The 14703-nt window shown below is 42.0% G+C and overlaps 1 protein-coding gene across 1 annotated transcript; it reads right to left on the reverse strand.

Moving 5' to 3' along the window:
* Positions 1–980: 980 nt before the first annotated feature.
* LOC113631397 (dipeptidase 2-like) lies at positions 981–14344 on the reverse strand. The gene is made up of 9 exons (XM_027127850.1): positions 14210–14344; positions 13912–13991; positions 13460–13586; positions 13039–13168; positions 12673–12814; positions 12302–12371; positions 12006–12181; positions 11429–11623; positions 981–1044 (listed from the first exon to the last, which is right to left on the reverse strand). Exons 1-9 carry the CDS (start codon positions 14342–14344, stop codon positions 981–983), a joined length of 1119 nt encoding a protein of 372 aa, XP_026983651.1.
* Between the last annotated feature and the right edge of the window lie 359 nt (positions 14345–14703).

Consider the following 14703-nt stretch of genomic DNA (forward strand, 5'->3'; position numbering starts at 1 on the left):
CGGACGCACAGGCTCAGCGGCCATGGCTCACGGGCCCAGCCACTCTGTGGCATGTGGGATCTTCCCGGACCAGGGCACGAACCCGTGTCCCCTGCATCGGCAGACGGACTCTCAACCACTGCGCCACCAGGGAAGCCCTACTGCATATTTTTTGACTTCAAAAGAATGACATCTTTAGAACTGTTTCAGAGCCAACGATGATATGTGCTTTAGATAATTATTACACTATGCTAAATATAACCATATTATTTTGAATTCAAATAAATTTCTATGCTGATAAAAAAGAGAGGCACATTTCATCAATGTTTAAATAGTATCCTTCCTCCTCTAAAACTTAGAATAGGATTCAATCTGATTCCTAACGGGTTATTTTCTTCAACAACAAGAGCTGACTTAGGCCATTTCTTGGCAGTGGAATCTGAGCATAGAGGTCCCTGTCTGACTGCCCTTTGATTCTCTCTCACATTATCCTGGGTGAGTGTAATGGATGGGCATGCCCTTATGACTTAGCCCACTGATACTTCTCCTGATGAGGGTTAATGGTGTGGGCCACTTTAAATCTTGCCCAGCAAAGTGCTGACATCTGGGGTTTCCTATCAAGTTTACCAGATATTCCACAGTAATTTCATAATTTACACAACATAAAAACACTGATCTTGAGCTTAGGAAAGCATTTCATTTAAACAGATACAGAACACTACTCTACAAAATTGTTTAAAATTTGTGAGCAATTGCATTAAATAAACTCTAATATAAATTAATCTAATACAAGTAAACTAATAGTTACAAAGCTATTGGTTGCTTCAGAAGCGGTGGCTACGGATAACTTCAAAGTTGTTTCCTCAATTCATTAAGAGGAGAAACTGTTTGCTGTCAACTTATCCTTGGGGAAGCTTATTAGTTTGATGCTGATTCGCGTTATGAATATATAGGAACCATTACTGGTTCTTCCTTTCCATATTCAGTGCACCATTATACTTCTATCCTCTTAAGATCTGGATATCTGTTACTGCTACTGTTGGCTGAAGCCTGGGAGGAGGAAAGCTATCAACAAAAAAGTAAACAAGTGTTAAAGATTTTTAGCATACTACGGAGACTTTTTATCTACCATAATCATAAGAAATAATAATTAAAATGACTTATAGCCTGGTCAGTGAGACCTTGAGTAAATTTTGGCAGCATCCATGTTTCATACAGTTTCAGGGGATGAATATTTCCTGTTATTAACTCTATATCCTCTTCAACTGGCACAGAGAGACCTTTCTCTGTTGAAGCAGTTTTGTCTTTTTCCTGGGCCTTTTCAGTTTTCTCTTATTACAAACTTGTAAAGCTTACATATACAAACTTACACTTACACGTATAAAGCAAAGGGATAGAGTAGTCTTGAGAGGACACTGTTTTGTAGCAGGCACACAAGACAGATATAATATTCCCTGATTGCATTTGCCTCCCTGGCCCCAGCTCCTTTGTGGAAAAGCATCAGCATTCTGACTGGTCTCTGAACCCCACTGACTGGACGGAACACTGCATTGGCATTCTTAGGGAGCATTGATGGTCGCTCCGGAAACTGTGGTTAGAGCTTGTGCAGCCAAAGTGCACAGGAAAGAAACAAATATACTTAATATAACATGCTTACTCTGTTTTTCTTAATTAGCACTTATTCCCTGTAAGAGGCTGATTTCTGCTTTGACAGGGAGTAATCGAACTCTGCATTCCCCCAAACCATAAAATTAAAGTTAACATACCTCAGCTTTTCATCCTACTGGAAGAAATGTATGAAATTTAAAGTTATTTTTTAATTGCTGCTGTTTAGAATGCCTGAAGCCCATTCGCTGAACTTGTTAAAGAGCAGTGTTAATGAGGGTATTTTCCGCTTCTTTGTTTTCCTACCACAGCATGAATTCTCAGTCCCAAGTGTGCCCTGTTTCCCACAATAGAGACAGGGGAAAAAGTGCGAGTCTCTCACCATAAAGCATGAGACAACTACAAATACTTCTCTCCCAGAGTTCACATTGATGAGAGTCTTTGTGGAAAAGAACTTCCTCTTTTTGCGGGAATACAGTAGAAATGCAAGTTGTATTCTCCACAATTTCACTACTGGAAGAATAATTTCATAGTCCATATTTTTTATTGGTCTTCTTAAAAACATATACAGTGTTTACAATCAGGAGTAAAAGAGAAGATTTTCAATGCGATATTTCAAGGAGCATTTTCTAAAGGCAGGATCCAGTCCCAACTTTGGAAAATTAACACACACCTATGAGATCAAAGAGTCACCTGTAAAAAATTTTATTATGTTTCTCTTTCATACTAGTTTCCTAAAGATGCATTGTTACTTCTTGGTAATGTAATAGTCAGACATGACTATATGGTGGCCATTTGAGGAAGAAGTAGCTCTTACATAAGTGTCTAGTGACCTTATCTCTTTTGATACAATACCTCTTGGTTTCAAAGGCTTGCACAGATTTCCTCTAAATGAATAAACTTAGTAATATTTTTCTAACTATGAATTAGTCTAAAAGTAGATTTAGAAATCTACTTCTGAAGCAGTTTTGTTAAGTAATTATTCGTCAATTCTCTTTCTGATTGGTACTTCTTTCTGCAAAACAAATCCCTGTACTTAGAACGATTAATACCACCATCCCTGGCTCCTTGATTATCACACAGTGATGTTTCTTGAGAAAAAAAGCTTACCCTTTTTTGGGGGAAACTTCAGTCCATGAAATAAAACTTCATTAAAACTAGATCTGCTTCTAATGCCAGTGTGAGGCAGATCAGTATCCCCTTTCTTTTGACTTTCCAGGCTGTGTGAAGAGAATGGTATGATTTGGTTTAGGAAGGGTTGTAGCTTAAGAGGTTGCATTATGTTTCTGTGTCACTTTGGGGGATTTTATTTCAATATTATATCCTGTTGTGTAAAAACACCATAGTCATTCTCTTACTTATTATTAACTAATTAAACGCTGCCCTTTGTTTACTTTCCCCTTCTGATCAGAAGACTCCTCTCCACTCTAGGCCTTGATCTGAGTTCCAACTCATCAGCTTGTAGTAGCTACACTTCTGATTTCTGAAGTCAGACAGATATGGGCCCCCTTTCTGTCTTCATCAGTTATAATTTAGCCTCTGATATATGCATACCAGAGCTGGCAGTGACACACATTTTGCTTCTCCTTATTTTCCCAGGGTTCTTTGCATTTTAATAGAGGTTCACAATATTTTAAGTAGAGTTGGGATGGGGTGGAAAGAAGGAGCAGGAAAACATGCTTTTAGGAAGGTCTGAAATACAAATCACATGCAGGTAACTGCTTGAGAGAAAACCACGCCTACCCGAGTATTGTCAATAAAGTAGCACAGGGAGGCAAACGAATAAATTGTTCACTAAAAATATTCTTCTTTAGAAGAATAAAATTCACAAGAAAGCCTCAATGCAAATCAAATATATTTGTTTTCCTCAAGGAAGATATTTGAAAAGTAGTAGTAAATACCTACTTTGACCTTCTGTGTCCCTAGTGTTCTATCTCCACTAAGTTTTAGGAACACTACACAGAGGAGGAGCCTGAGTCTCAAAGACCGTAAGTAAGAGATGGATTCCAGAGCCTTTGCAAGGTCCATTATGTCCCATGACTTCCCATTGCTTGTGCTGTTCATCCAGATAGGTGCTTAGGATACCAGAATGAATACATCTCTTTCAAGAGGTTTTTAACAGACATTAGATAATAAACAAGTACAACACCTAACAAATAGAACATAATGCTTTATTTAAAGCAGAAACAGAATAAATGCTCACCTAGTATCGTTTAAATCCCCTTTAAATTATTTTTTGAATCAACATGTTTATATTTGAGGGTATTTTCTTATTTTTTCCTAGTTCCCTTTACTTGCACCTCCTTTCTTTTGCTCTTTTCCCTACTGAAATGTTTATGGTTTCAAAAGTAATTACTTCTTGAAGAAAGTTTTCGTGTATACTAAGTGCTACCTAATGGAAGCCATAAGCATAGAGTCTGCTAGCATTTAGAGTGGTGTAATACATAGCCAGGTTGAATCAAGTGGGAGAGAAGGTTAATCATTCTTTTATACTGGCAGTGTTGCCGGAGGTGGATTAATATGCTTTTTGAATCTCTTATGTGCTGTAAGTCTTCTTGATCACAATCACTATGTTAATGGTTTAGGTTTTGAATTAGAGGTGTCTCCTGGGGTCAGCTGGGCCAACTCCCTTAATCTCTCTGGCCATATTAGGTGATAGTTTTCTCATTTCAATACATGATCTATGTTAGAGGGAGTGTTGACTATACCAGACTCTTAACGTGGGCACCCGGAAAGTGGAAGAATCTCTCTACTGGCGATTAATCATAACTCTTTTCATTGTGAATATAGTCCTTCCCTTAGGTAAGGCAGGAACACCATGAAAAATAGAAGGTTCTCAGGTGTCTGTGGAAACTGGAGTGCTCTCGACCTGTGAGCTTGCTGGCAGAGCAGGCTTCGCCCAGACACTAGAGAACAAAATGTGAAATTGGCACCAGCCAGCCTCTCCATTGCACAGGATATCCCTATTTAAATTTGACAACCAGGATATTTTACAATTTGAAATTCTTGTCATCTGGTTTTCTTTAGTTTCTTCTTTAGGATGAAAAGACTGAGAAGCTTGTTAAAAAATGTGGAATTCTGATGGTGAGGCTTAACCAGATCTATTGAGTCATCAATCAGCAAACATTGACCAACGCTTACCATTCCCCCAGTTACTATACTAAGGACCCAGACACGTCTCAGATAGTGGCCTTGCTCATTCACTGTATTTACAGTACTTTTTTCTAAATGTAACCAGAGCTCAGGTAAAGACAAGACATTGATTTGAGTCTGAAGTAAACAAAGCTGACTGGTCTGATCCCTTCAGTTCCCAGAATTATTTTGTTTCAGGTAGTAATTTTCCCAGACCAATAGAACAAAGTCCTATCGTCTATTTATTTAATATTTTATCACAATAGTCCTTGCCCCTTTGACCTCTAGTGAGGAAACTTGCATAAGAAACTGAAATATGCTTAGGTTCTATGGGTAAGTGCAGATAATGATATGAATGAAATTGAAAATGAAAGCCAAATGTAGAAAAGGCAATTCTGAATAGATTAAGTAAGACAGAGGTATTTGAAAAATCAAGTAGAAAAGATACAGTAAGGAATGGAGAGCTTCTGGAAGTTTTCCAATAGGTGAGGGGTTGGTACTTTTTTTTTTTTTTTTAAGAACATATCTGGCAGTTGTATGCCAGAGAAAGTTACAAGGGGGTTGACTATATGCATGAAGTCCAGTGAGAACACTGTTTCTGTAGGCCACTGATGATGTTCTGAGTGTACATTCTATAGTACTAGAAATTAAGTTAAGAAAGAAAGGGTAATCTGATGTCATTTTAAATGAAATTTCACAAATGATTAGAGCTAAAAGGTGTCTTTTTTCACTCAGCCAACACGTTGAGCACATACTATGGGGCAAGCACTGTGCTTACGGGTAAGAGATAAAAGAAAAAATAAAGGCCAGGGGAACTCAAAAGAGAGTGTGAGAGATGCATAAACAACTCATTACAATTGAATAGGGATAGGCTATTAAATAAATAGTTCATAAAAATGTAACTTTGTAAAACAGAACTTGGAGTCAATAACCCTGCTAGGGGATATTGAAGAGGATGCCAACAATGAGGGGGTCTTGGAATTAGGTTTTGAATGTCAGTAGGAATTTTCCACGTGGAGAGAAGGTCAGGGGCATACCAGGCAGAGGAACATCCTGGACTTGAGAACCAACACAGTCTATTTAAGTGATTGTAAATGAGATTTTTTTTTGACTAGAGCATAGGGTATACGTTGCCAAATGGTAGAAAATAAAGTATAACAGTTAGGCTGGAATAAAAGTATAAAGTGTCATAATTCATATGATGAAAGATAGGTGTTTTCCTACAAAATGGGTTACTTATAAATATTTTAAAAATAGAGACTGCTGTGTAAGGCTTGAAAAAATACTAAATCAGAGTCGTACTGAGCTCAGGCTTAGTGGTGAAAATTTCTGTATTTTGTTTTCCAGGTTGGATACTGTTACAATTCTTTAACATTTCTTTTTCCTAAGTAAAGGCATCTGGTGAAAATATGGGATCCATTTTATCCTAGGGAAGTTTTGTCTTAACCTTTCTTCTATGTATTTTTTCTATTTAAAATGCTTTTGCAGAATCTAATCATATGAAGTTCGGATACTTGAAGTACCTGCTCATATTCTCTCTTTGACATAATGGGAATAATTGGGAAGTCTTCTCTAATTTTGAGACTACCATGACTGCTCTCTTATGTTGGTTATTCCTGTAGATGAACCAATTTTAGGTTCATCTGAGTGATTAGTTAAACTTAATCCTCACAGATTGATTCAGCAGGTCTGAGAAGATATCTCAGAATATGTATATAGAGAGATAAACAATAAGAAATTACAGTAAGCACAAAAACAGATAAAGACCATTCATAATTTTTCATAAGATCTTATTTTCTCTCATTTCTCTCTTATTTTTTTCATAACTTTTCTTTAATCATATGAAAAAGAAGGGAATTTACATGGCATAACAAAAGATATGCAAAACTTAAGGAAACACAATTTTCTTAAATTTCTCAAACTTATTTGTATAGGATTCAGAATGCACTTAAAATGATTAAATGACTTAAGCTAATTCTTTTTTATTGCAAACTGTTTTAACCCCAATTAACCAAGCAAGAAACTGAGAGTCATTCTTTACTCTTCTCCCCTCCCTTAAACTCTGATTGGAACAATCCCTAAGAGTTGTCATAATTATACTATATATATATATATATATATATATATGTATACACACACACACACACACACACACACACACACACACACATATGTCCATTCTTCTCTATGTCCATTGTCATATCTTTTACATTTCTTACTCGGATGTAACATTCCAGTTCACTTTTTCCCTGACTCCAGTATTATTTCTGTCTTATTTATTCTCTGCATTGCAACCTAAATTTCACTCAACAGCTTAGAGCTCTTTGATAGTTTCTCTTTAATTTTGGGGAAAAGGCTTCAAGCACTGTGCTCTTGCCTACTAGTCCACCCTTATCTGGTTTCTCTATCTTTACTTAGCATCTCCTTCTTCCATAAATTTTCAGCAATACTCAATAGACTTCAGGGTTAGACTTCTCTTAATGCTGAACTTTCTCCAGGTTATGTCATCCATTTGTATCATTCTTTACTCATTCAATCCTTGGTTAATGCACTCTCATCATATAAGTTTCAGAATAAACATTGACTCTCTGGCTTTTCACGACTTCCGTTAGAGATTAAATTCCCTTTCTGTGTGTTCTTATAAAACTTGGCTGTCCAGTTACCTATGAGAGGTATAGTTATATTTTATAGTTCATTTCCCCTACTACATTGTAAACTACATGTGAACAATGTCCCTATTTACCAGTGTTGTAGGTACTCAATGAATATTTATTCTGTTAAAAGATTTATTCTGTTAAAAGTTGAGACAGTTTATGTTCCATAAATAAGAGAAAATGTAGCTCAGAACCAAGTAGTGACAAGAGGCTTGAATAAAAGTAGACAATATTGAGAGATAGTAGGAATTTAGGTTAGACAGTGCTTGGTTACTGAATTAATTGTGAAGGTGAGGGATGATTATACAGAGTCCAGAGTTTTTTTTATTTTTTTAAATTAATTTTTATTAGAGTATAGTTGCTTTACAATGTTGTGTTAGTTTCTGCTATACATCAAAGCGAATCAGTTATACCTATACATATATTCCCTCTTTTTTATATTTCTACCCATTTAGGTCACCAGAGAGCATTGAGTAGAGTTCCCTGTGCTATACCATAGTTTCTCATTAGTTATCTATTTTATACATAGTGGTGTATATGTCAATCCAAATCTCCTAATTCATCCCCCCCTTCCCCCACCCTTGGTATCCATGTGTTTGTTCTCTACATTTGTGTCTCTATTTCTGCTTTGCAAATAAGTTCATCTGTACCATTTTTCTAGATTCCACATATAAGTGATATTATACAATATTTGTTTTTCTCTTTCTGACTTACTTCACTCTGTATGACAGTCTCTAGGTCCATCCATGTCTCTGCAAATGGCACTATTTCATTCCTTATTATGGCTGAGTAATATTCCATTGTATATATGTGTCACATTTTCTTTATTCATTTCGCTGTTGATGGACATTTAGGTTGCTTCAATGTCCTGGCTATTGTAAATAGTGCTGCAATGAATATTAGCGTGCATACATCTTTTTGAATTATGCTTTTCTCCAGGTATATGCCCAGAAGTGGGATTGCTAGGTCAATGGTAGTTCTATGTTTAGTTTTTTAAGGAACCTCCATACTGTTCTCCATAGTGGCTGTACCAATTTACATTCCGACCAACAGTGTAGGAGGGTTCCATTTTCTCCACATCCTCTCCAGCATTTATTGTTTGTAGATTTTTTGATCATGGTCATTCTGACTGGTGTGAGGTGATACCTCCTTTTAGTTTTGATTTGCATTTCTCTCATAATTAGTGATGTTGAGCATCTTTTCATGTGTTTGTTGGCCATCTTTGGAGAAATGTCTATTTAGGTCTTCCGTCCATTTTTTTCACTGGGTTGTGATTTTTTGATATTGATCTGCATGAGTTGCTTATAGATTTTACAAATTTATTTATGTTTATATATTTTGGAGATTAATCCCTTGTCAGTTGCTTCGTTTGCAAATATTTTCTCCCATTCTGAGGGTTGTCAGAGTCCAGAGTCTTCAGTGTTTCCTCAGTATCCAACTTGGGCAACTGTACAAATAGTGGTGGTATAAATGATGTAGAGAGATGAATAGTGGAAGTAAGTATTGAAGGTAAAATTAATCGTTCAGTAATATCACATAATTAATTTTAAGTGTCCATGTTATATTTGGGCAGAGTTTTTCACTTGGCAATTAGTTAGGTTTGTAAGAGACTCAGGAGAGAGATATGTAAGTTTTAGGTCAAGATCTATGATATATATGGTGGCTGGAATCATAAGAGTAGATGAGACCATCTATCAAGTGCAGAAGAGAGCTTCTGAGAAATACACATCTCTTGGGAGAGGGCAAAGTGAGAGTGCCCAATGAAAGAGATAAGGATGTCCAGAGGCAGGAGGAAGAAGTAGCAGATTAAGATGTTACTGTTGTTAAGGTGAAAGATTTTTCTGAGATGACAAACTTGATCAACAAAATCAAATATTGCTGAAAGGTGACATAATGACCAAAAAATATTCATTCAATTTAATCACAAATTAAATGTCGGTGAATGCAATTCCAGTGCAGATAAGTAAGAAGAAAATAGCAAAATTGTGTGAGTCACGAGGTACATAAAGATAAGAAAATACAGACAGTGAGAATACATACAATTTTTGATAAACTGTACTGTGAAATTAGGAAGAGAGAAAAGGTAGCTAGAGAATTACTTGGCATCAAACAAGAGTAATTTTTAATGGGGGGGGGGAAGCTTTTTAATGGGAGGGGGCCAAAATAAAATTGCTAAAGAGGAAAACCTTAACAATACCAAAGAGATGGGGAAATGAATGGAAGATACTGAGGAAGTGAGAATAGGTATTTATAAATTATGTAGAAAAGCTATCCTTGTATGTAAAGAGAAAAAGTTATTTAGGGGTGGTTTTGCTTTATAGTCTGTGTTTTCTCTGTGAAATAAAAGTTTGATGGGAGGTGATGTCACCTCGAGATAGTCCTCATCAAATATCCTATGTGCTTATCTACATTTTTCATCCTCCTTTGTAGTTAGACTGTTTTCCTTTGATTAGTTGTGGCCAGTGGCAAAGAAGCAGAATAAAGTGTATCACTTCTGAGCTGAGGTCATTAGGAGTCAATGTCCCTCTTATCTGGTCCTCTGCTATTGTGACATTGGAGGTCACATAGTCCAGATGATGTGGCTGCAAGATGGATCAGGATCATGTGATGGGTAAGGGCTTCACTTAGTAGAGAAATAACTTACTAGTGTTTTCCACTGAGATTCCTGTGTTAAATAGATCTCCCTGTGAGAGCTCAGAGAGCAGAGCAAAGGCTGAAATGACAAAGACAGAGGGAGAGATGTTGGTAACATACGGAAGGTGCCTGGCAGATAATATATTAAATGGTAAACAAAGCTGCTGGAGTAAGAGAGAGAGTATATAAGAGATGAGAAGAAGGCCAACTGTATGTAGTATCTAGCGCTAAGGAGTGAGGAGAGAAACAACTGGAAAAAAAATTAAAAGAATGAACAGAAAGAAGCTAGGTGGTATGCCAACAGAAATCATAAGATTGTTATGAAACATAAAGGAAGGTAGTTTTAAAAGAAGCACCATTTAATGGAGTCAGTTGTTTCCCAAAGGGAAAATCCTATGGGAACTTAAAATAAACCATCTGGTTTGATGATTAAACTTTTATGGAAAAAAATGGAACCATTTCAGGAAAGTCATGGGAGAAGACGCTGTGTTACAGTGGGGAGAGTAATCAATACATTGTGAGGAAAGGTGCCTTCATTTCCAAGAAATGCCAATTAAGAAGTGAAGAGAGCATTTAAAGGGAAGGGATAATGTAAGAAAATTAAAAAATAATAATAATTAAGGAAACTTGAATAATTACTAGACAAAGAGGAAGATATTAGTGAGAGACTGAAAATCAGAGAAAGCTATCTTAAGATGTTGTTATGGACCGAATTGTGTCCCCCCAAAAATTATATGTTGAAGCCCCTCTCAATTTTACTGTAGAAGATAGGAGATAGGTCCTTTAGGGAGGTAACTGAAGTTAAATGAAGTCATAAGGGTGGGGTAATAATCTGACAGGGACTGATGGTGTCCTTATAAGAAGAGGAATAGATTCCAGAGATCTCTCTCCCTCTGCTCATAGAGGAAAGGCTGTGTGAGGACACTGCAAGAAGACAGCCATCATTAAGCCAGGAAGATTGTTCTCACCAGAAACCAATTCTTATGGTATTCAATACCTTAATCTTGGACTTCCCCCTCCAGAACTGTGAGAAAATAAAATTCTGCTATTTAAGTCTTTCAGTCTATAGTATTTCACTATAACAGCCCAACCAGACTAATACAGACCTTCGTGTACTGCAAGGTCTGTATTATACCATATATAATATACAGAAGCTAAACAATGATTGTGAGCCAGAGATTACATCTTGAACAGAAGTGTAATGACGCTTGTGGTACTCACAACTTCACGAATTTTGTCAGAAAGATGTGAAAAAAAGTCAAACAGTTCTGATAGTGGATATTTTCTTTCTGTTTCTGACATAAAGCAGTGTCTGACAGCCTCCCTGATACCCATCAGTATCGCAGTTTTGATTCTGTGGCTCCAGTTCCACATGGCACCAAGGTGCTGTGTACCGTCCATTATTGGGTTTTTTGGAGCTGTACCTATTGCCAACAGGTGGGTCAAACCACTGGGGCTCTTCTGAAGTCCTCCCCAAATTTGGACCCAGCTTCAGCTCCAAATCAGAGTTTTCAGAGAGCCCAGGGTGAGGCTCACCTGCCACAGTAGACACGTTGGCTAACGGGTTGCACTGCAGCACCCGCACGGACAAGGACACCATCACGATGCCACCGTTCTTCTTCTGCAGGGGCGAACCGGTGGACAGTCAGCTTGGCCCCCAGCACAGCCACCTGCCTGTTCACTCTCTCGGCCCCTGTGAGGAAGGTGTTCAGCCCCGGCTTTGAGGTCAGAGTCGTCTCCTCTCTGGGTTCGTGTGAATGGAGGAGCCGCAGCCCTGGTCTGGGTGGTGTCTTGGCCCTGGGTTTCCGGGTTTGGAGGAGTATCTTACCACCTAGACCCCCACCTAGGGCTCAAGAGTTCAGGGACTGTGGACCATGGGTTTTGGGGGCAGAAGATATTTAACCTGGGGTTTGAGGAAATTGAGGAAGAAGAGGCTCAGGTTCAAGGGCTCCTGGTTTGAATCTCTTGCTTTAGGTTTGAGGGCCAGGGCAGTCTCTCATCAGAAGCTGCAGGATATCATCAGGAACATTCCGAGTGTTCTTGCACACACCCCGGGCAGCTGATTGGGAGAAGATGACAGGTGCCTGTGACACCTCTAGGGCTCGCCGTGCCACAGCATCCGAGACATGGGACAAGTCCACCATCATGCCCAGGCGGTGCATTTCTGCCACCACCTTCTGCAGGGACAGGATGGGGAGAGGGCATCAGGGCTGCATTTACCTTGTGTGCATTTATCTGTAGGGAACAGGCGGGGCTGTACATTCATGTGGGGCAGGGTATGGAACCTGGGTTCTTACCTCGCCAAAGCCGGTCAGCCGACTGACATTGCTGGAGAAGGGGTGGATACCCTTTGCTGAACTCTGCGTCCTGCAGGATGCCCAGGAGGCAGTCTGACTGGTGGCTGTGACTTGGCTACAAGAGCCTAGAAAGAGGTTCTGTCGAACCGTCTACACCTGCAACTACCTGGTGCAAGAGGAGGGACCCAAACTGGGCTGTGCCTGGCAGTAGCAGGGCCCTTCTGGGGATTCAGTCTTGTTCTGCAAACCTCCATTCCCCTCCTCACCCCAGGTTCAGGGCCGGATCCCAGGGGTAAACTTGCTTTGGGCCCCAGCGTGATCTTGGGCAGATCCCTGCCTCACTGGGCCCTCACCATCTGCACTGTGCTCACCAGGGCATGTTGCAGGTGTGGGTGAGTGTCACGTAGCGCACACCCAGCGCGTAGAAGGTACGCAAGATGGAGAGGCTACTGTCCAGTGAGTGGCCGCCCTCCACACCAATGAGGCAAGCCCACTTCCGGCTATTGTTGAGAGCTGAGGGCAGGTAGGTCAGACGATCATTTTCAGAGGCAGGGGAAGCTTACTGAAGTCCCTAACACCTACCACCACCAGTCTGTTTACCTTTTTTTGTTTGTTTTTTTGGCCGTGCCGCGCAGCATGAGGGCTCTAAGTTCCCCCACAGGGGATCAAACCCGAGCCCCCTGCAGTGGAAGCGTGGAGTCTTAACCTCTGGATTACCAGGGAAGTCCCCCTTCTACCTTTAACTGAGGTCACAAGCTCCAGCTCAGAATAGGAGGCACACATGAGGCGGATGAGGTGAATTTGCTCCAGGGTGAGGCGCACAGCATCCCGTTCGTGGGTCTGGCATGGGACGTAGGCTGACCAGAACTGAGGGAAGGCCAGGGCTTAGTTTGGGCTTTGGAACTCCTTGGGGCTCAGCTGGCACAGCACTCACTGTGCTCGGAAGTCATATGTAATGTGTTGCTTTCTCTGTGGTACTTGGATGCCCGTCAGGCTGGCTCACTGTGACCCCTGTAGCCCCCAGCATCCATGGCATGACACTTTCTAGGTCACTATGGTAACTTAGTTCCAATGTGACTAACCTGTGGTCTCTGAGGCCCCCAAAGGGCCCCACATTCCCCAGCAGCCATGGTGGCACATTGTGTGTCCCTTTGGTACCTGGGCACCTCCGAGACCATCGTTCAGCCTGTCCAAGCTGGTCTGGCCATGGCTGAAATTGCGCAGATTAACATACTGTAGCCCGTTGTGATAAAACTGCCTCAGGACCAGGGGCATCTTGTTGTGGCTGGAGGGAGGTCAAGGCAAACGGGTGGGCTCCTTAGGTCTTGGGATCAGGCAGGACACATTGCCTGGCCTGGGCCAGCCTGGGGGTCCCCACCTCACACTGTCACACAGACTATACTAGGAGCAGCTGCGGCCTGGGCTGAGGGGTTCCCACCAGGGAGGGGATGACAGAGAAGCGGAAGGGCATCTGTAGATGATGGACAGGACATCCAGGGGTGGTGTGAGGGAGCCTCCCCACTAGCTCTGCATGCTCCGGACCCCCTCCCCTGCCCAGGGCCAGGCTAGGCCCCCACCGGCCCCCAGCAGCCCGCACACGCTGCAGCCACCCGTCCACAAGCAGGAAGTCCCGCATCAGGGCCCGCGTGCGCTCCCGCGGACTTGGGGTGCCGGAGGTGCCCGGCGTGGTCTGCACGGGTTACCGGCCGCAGCAGCAGACACAGCAGAGGCCGCTGGCTGAGTGCGCGGGGACCTTCCCCGGGCCGCAAGCTGCGCAGGGCCAGGCAGGCGGGCAGAGGCGGGACTGAGAGGGGCGGGCGATGGGGTTCTGCCCGTGGACTCAGGCCACCCAGCGGCGCGGCCTCGCGAGAGGGGCGGGGTGAGGGAGGGGATACAGAGGCACAGGACCCAGCGACCCGTGTGCGGAGAGCCGCGATCCGCGAAGCCGGGCAGCCACAGGGCGGCACTGCCCTCCCGCCCCCTGCTCAGAGGCAGCTCCCGCGGGCTAAGCTGGCCTCTGCTGACAGCCCACTCGCCTCCCATCGCGGGTTCCCTCCGCCCCCGCCCCTCTTCCCACTCCCACTGCTCCGAGGGGGCGCCCTAGGTTGCTCTCCCCACCTCTAACCTTCCTGTCCAAGCTGGGGTGCTTCTCTCAGAGGGCCACCTTCAGCCCGAGGCCTCCCGGGAGCACACCTCGTCCCCATCTGCCTGCAGCCGGCCCCGCCCACCCCGAGGGCTGCGTGCGAGTGTCTCTGTGGCCACAAGTGCTCTGGGCTCCCGGTTTCCCGGTACTGGGCCATGGGGGCTGGTGTGGGGGAAGAGAGAGTTTCTGGAAATGGGGGGGTAACCTTGTGAGCTCTGGATTCAGGAAGGGGCCCTCTGCCCCCGACCTTCTCTCTCCA

The sequence above is a fragment of the Aethalodelphis obliquidens genome, unplaced genomic scaffold, assembly GCF_003676395.1.
Source record: "Aethalodelphis obliquidens isolate GAN/ISIS:26980383/991018 unplaced genomic scaffold, ASM367639v1 scaffold33, whole genome shotgun sequence".
In the NCBI taxonomy this organism is placed as follows: domain Eukaryota; kingdom Metazoa; phylum Chordata; class Mammalia; order Artiodactyla; family Delphinidae; genus Aethalodelphis; species Aethalodelphis obliquidens.

Coding starts and splice junctions, on each gene's coding strand:
- LOC113631397 (XM_027127850.1), bottom strand. CDS start 14,344: ATGGGAGGCGAGTGGGCTGTCAGCAGAGGCCAGCTTAGCCCGCGGGAG. Junction 13,169..13,459: donor ATGGTCTCGGAGGTGCCCAG/GTACCAAAGGGA, acceptor GCCTTCCCTCAG/TTCTGGTCAGCCTACGTCCC. Junction 1,045..11,428: donor GACCCACCTGTTGGCAATAG/GTACAGCTCCAA, acceptor TTTTGTTGATAG/CTTTCCTCCTCCCAGGCTTC.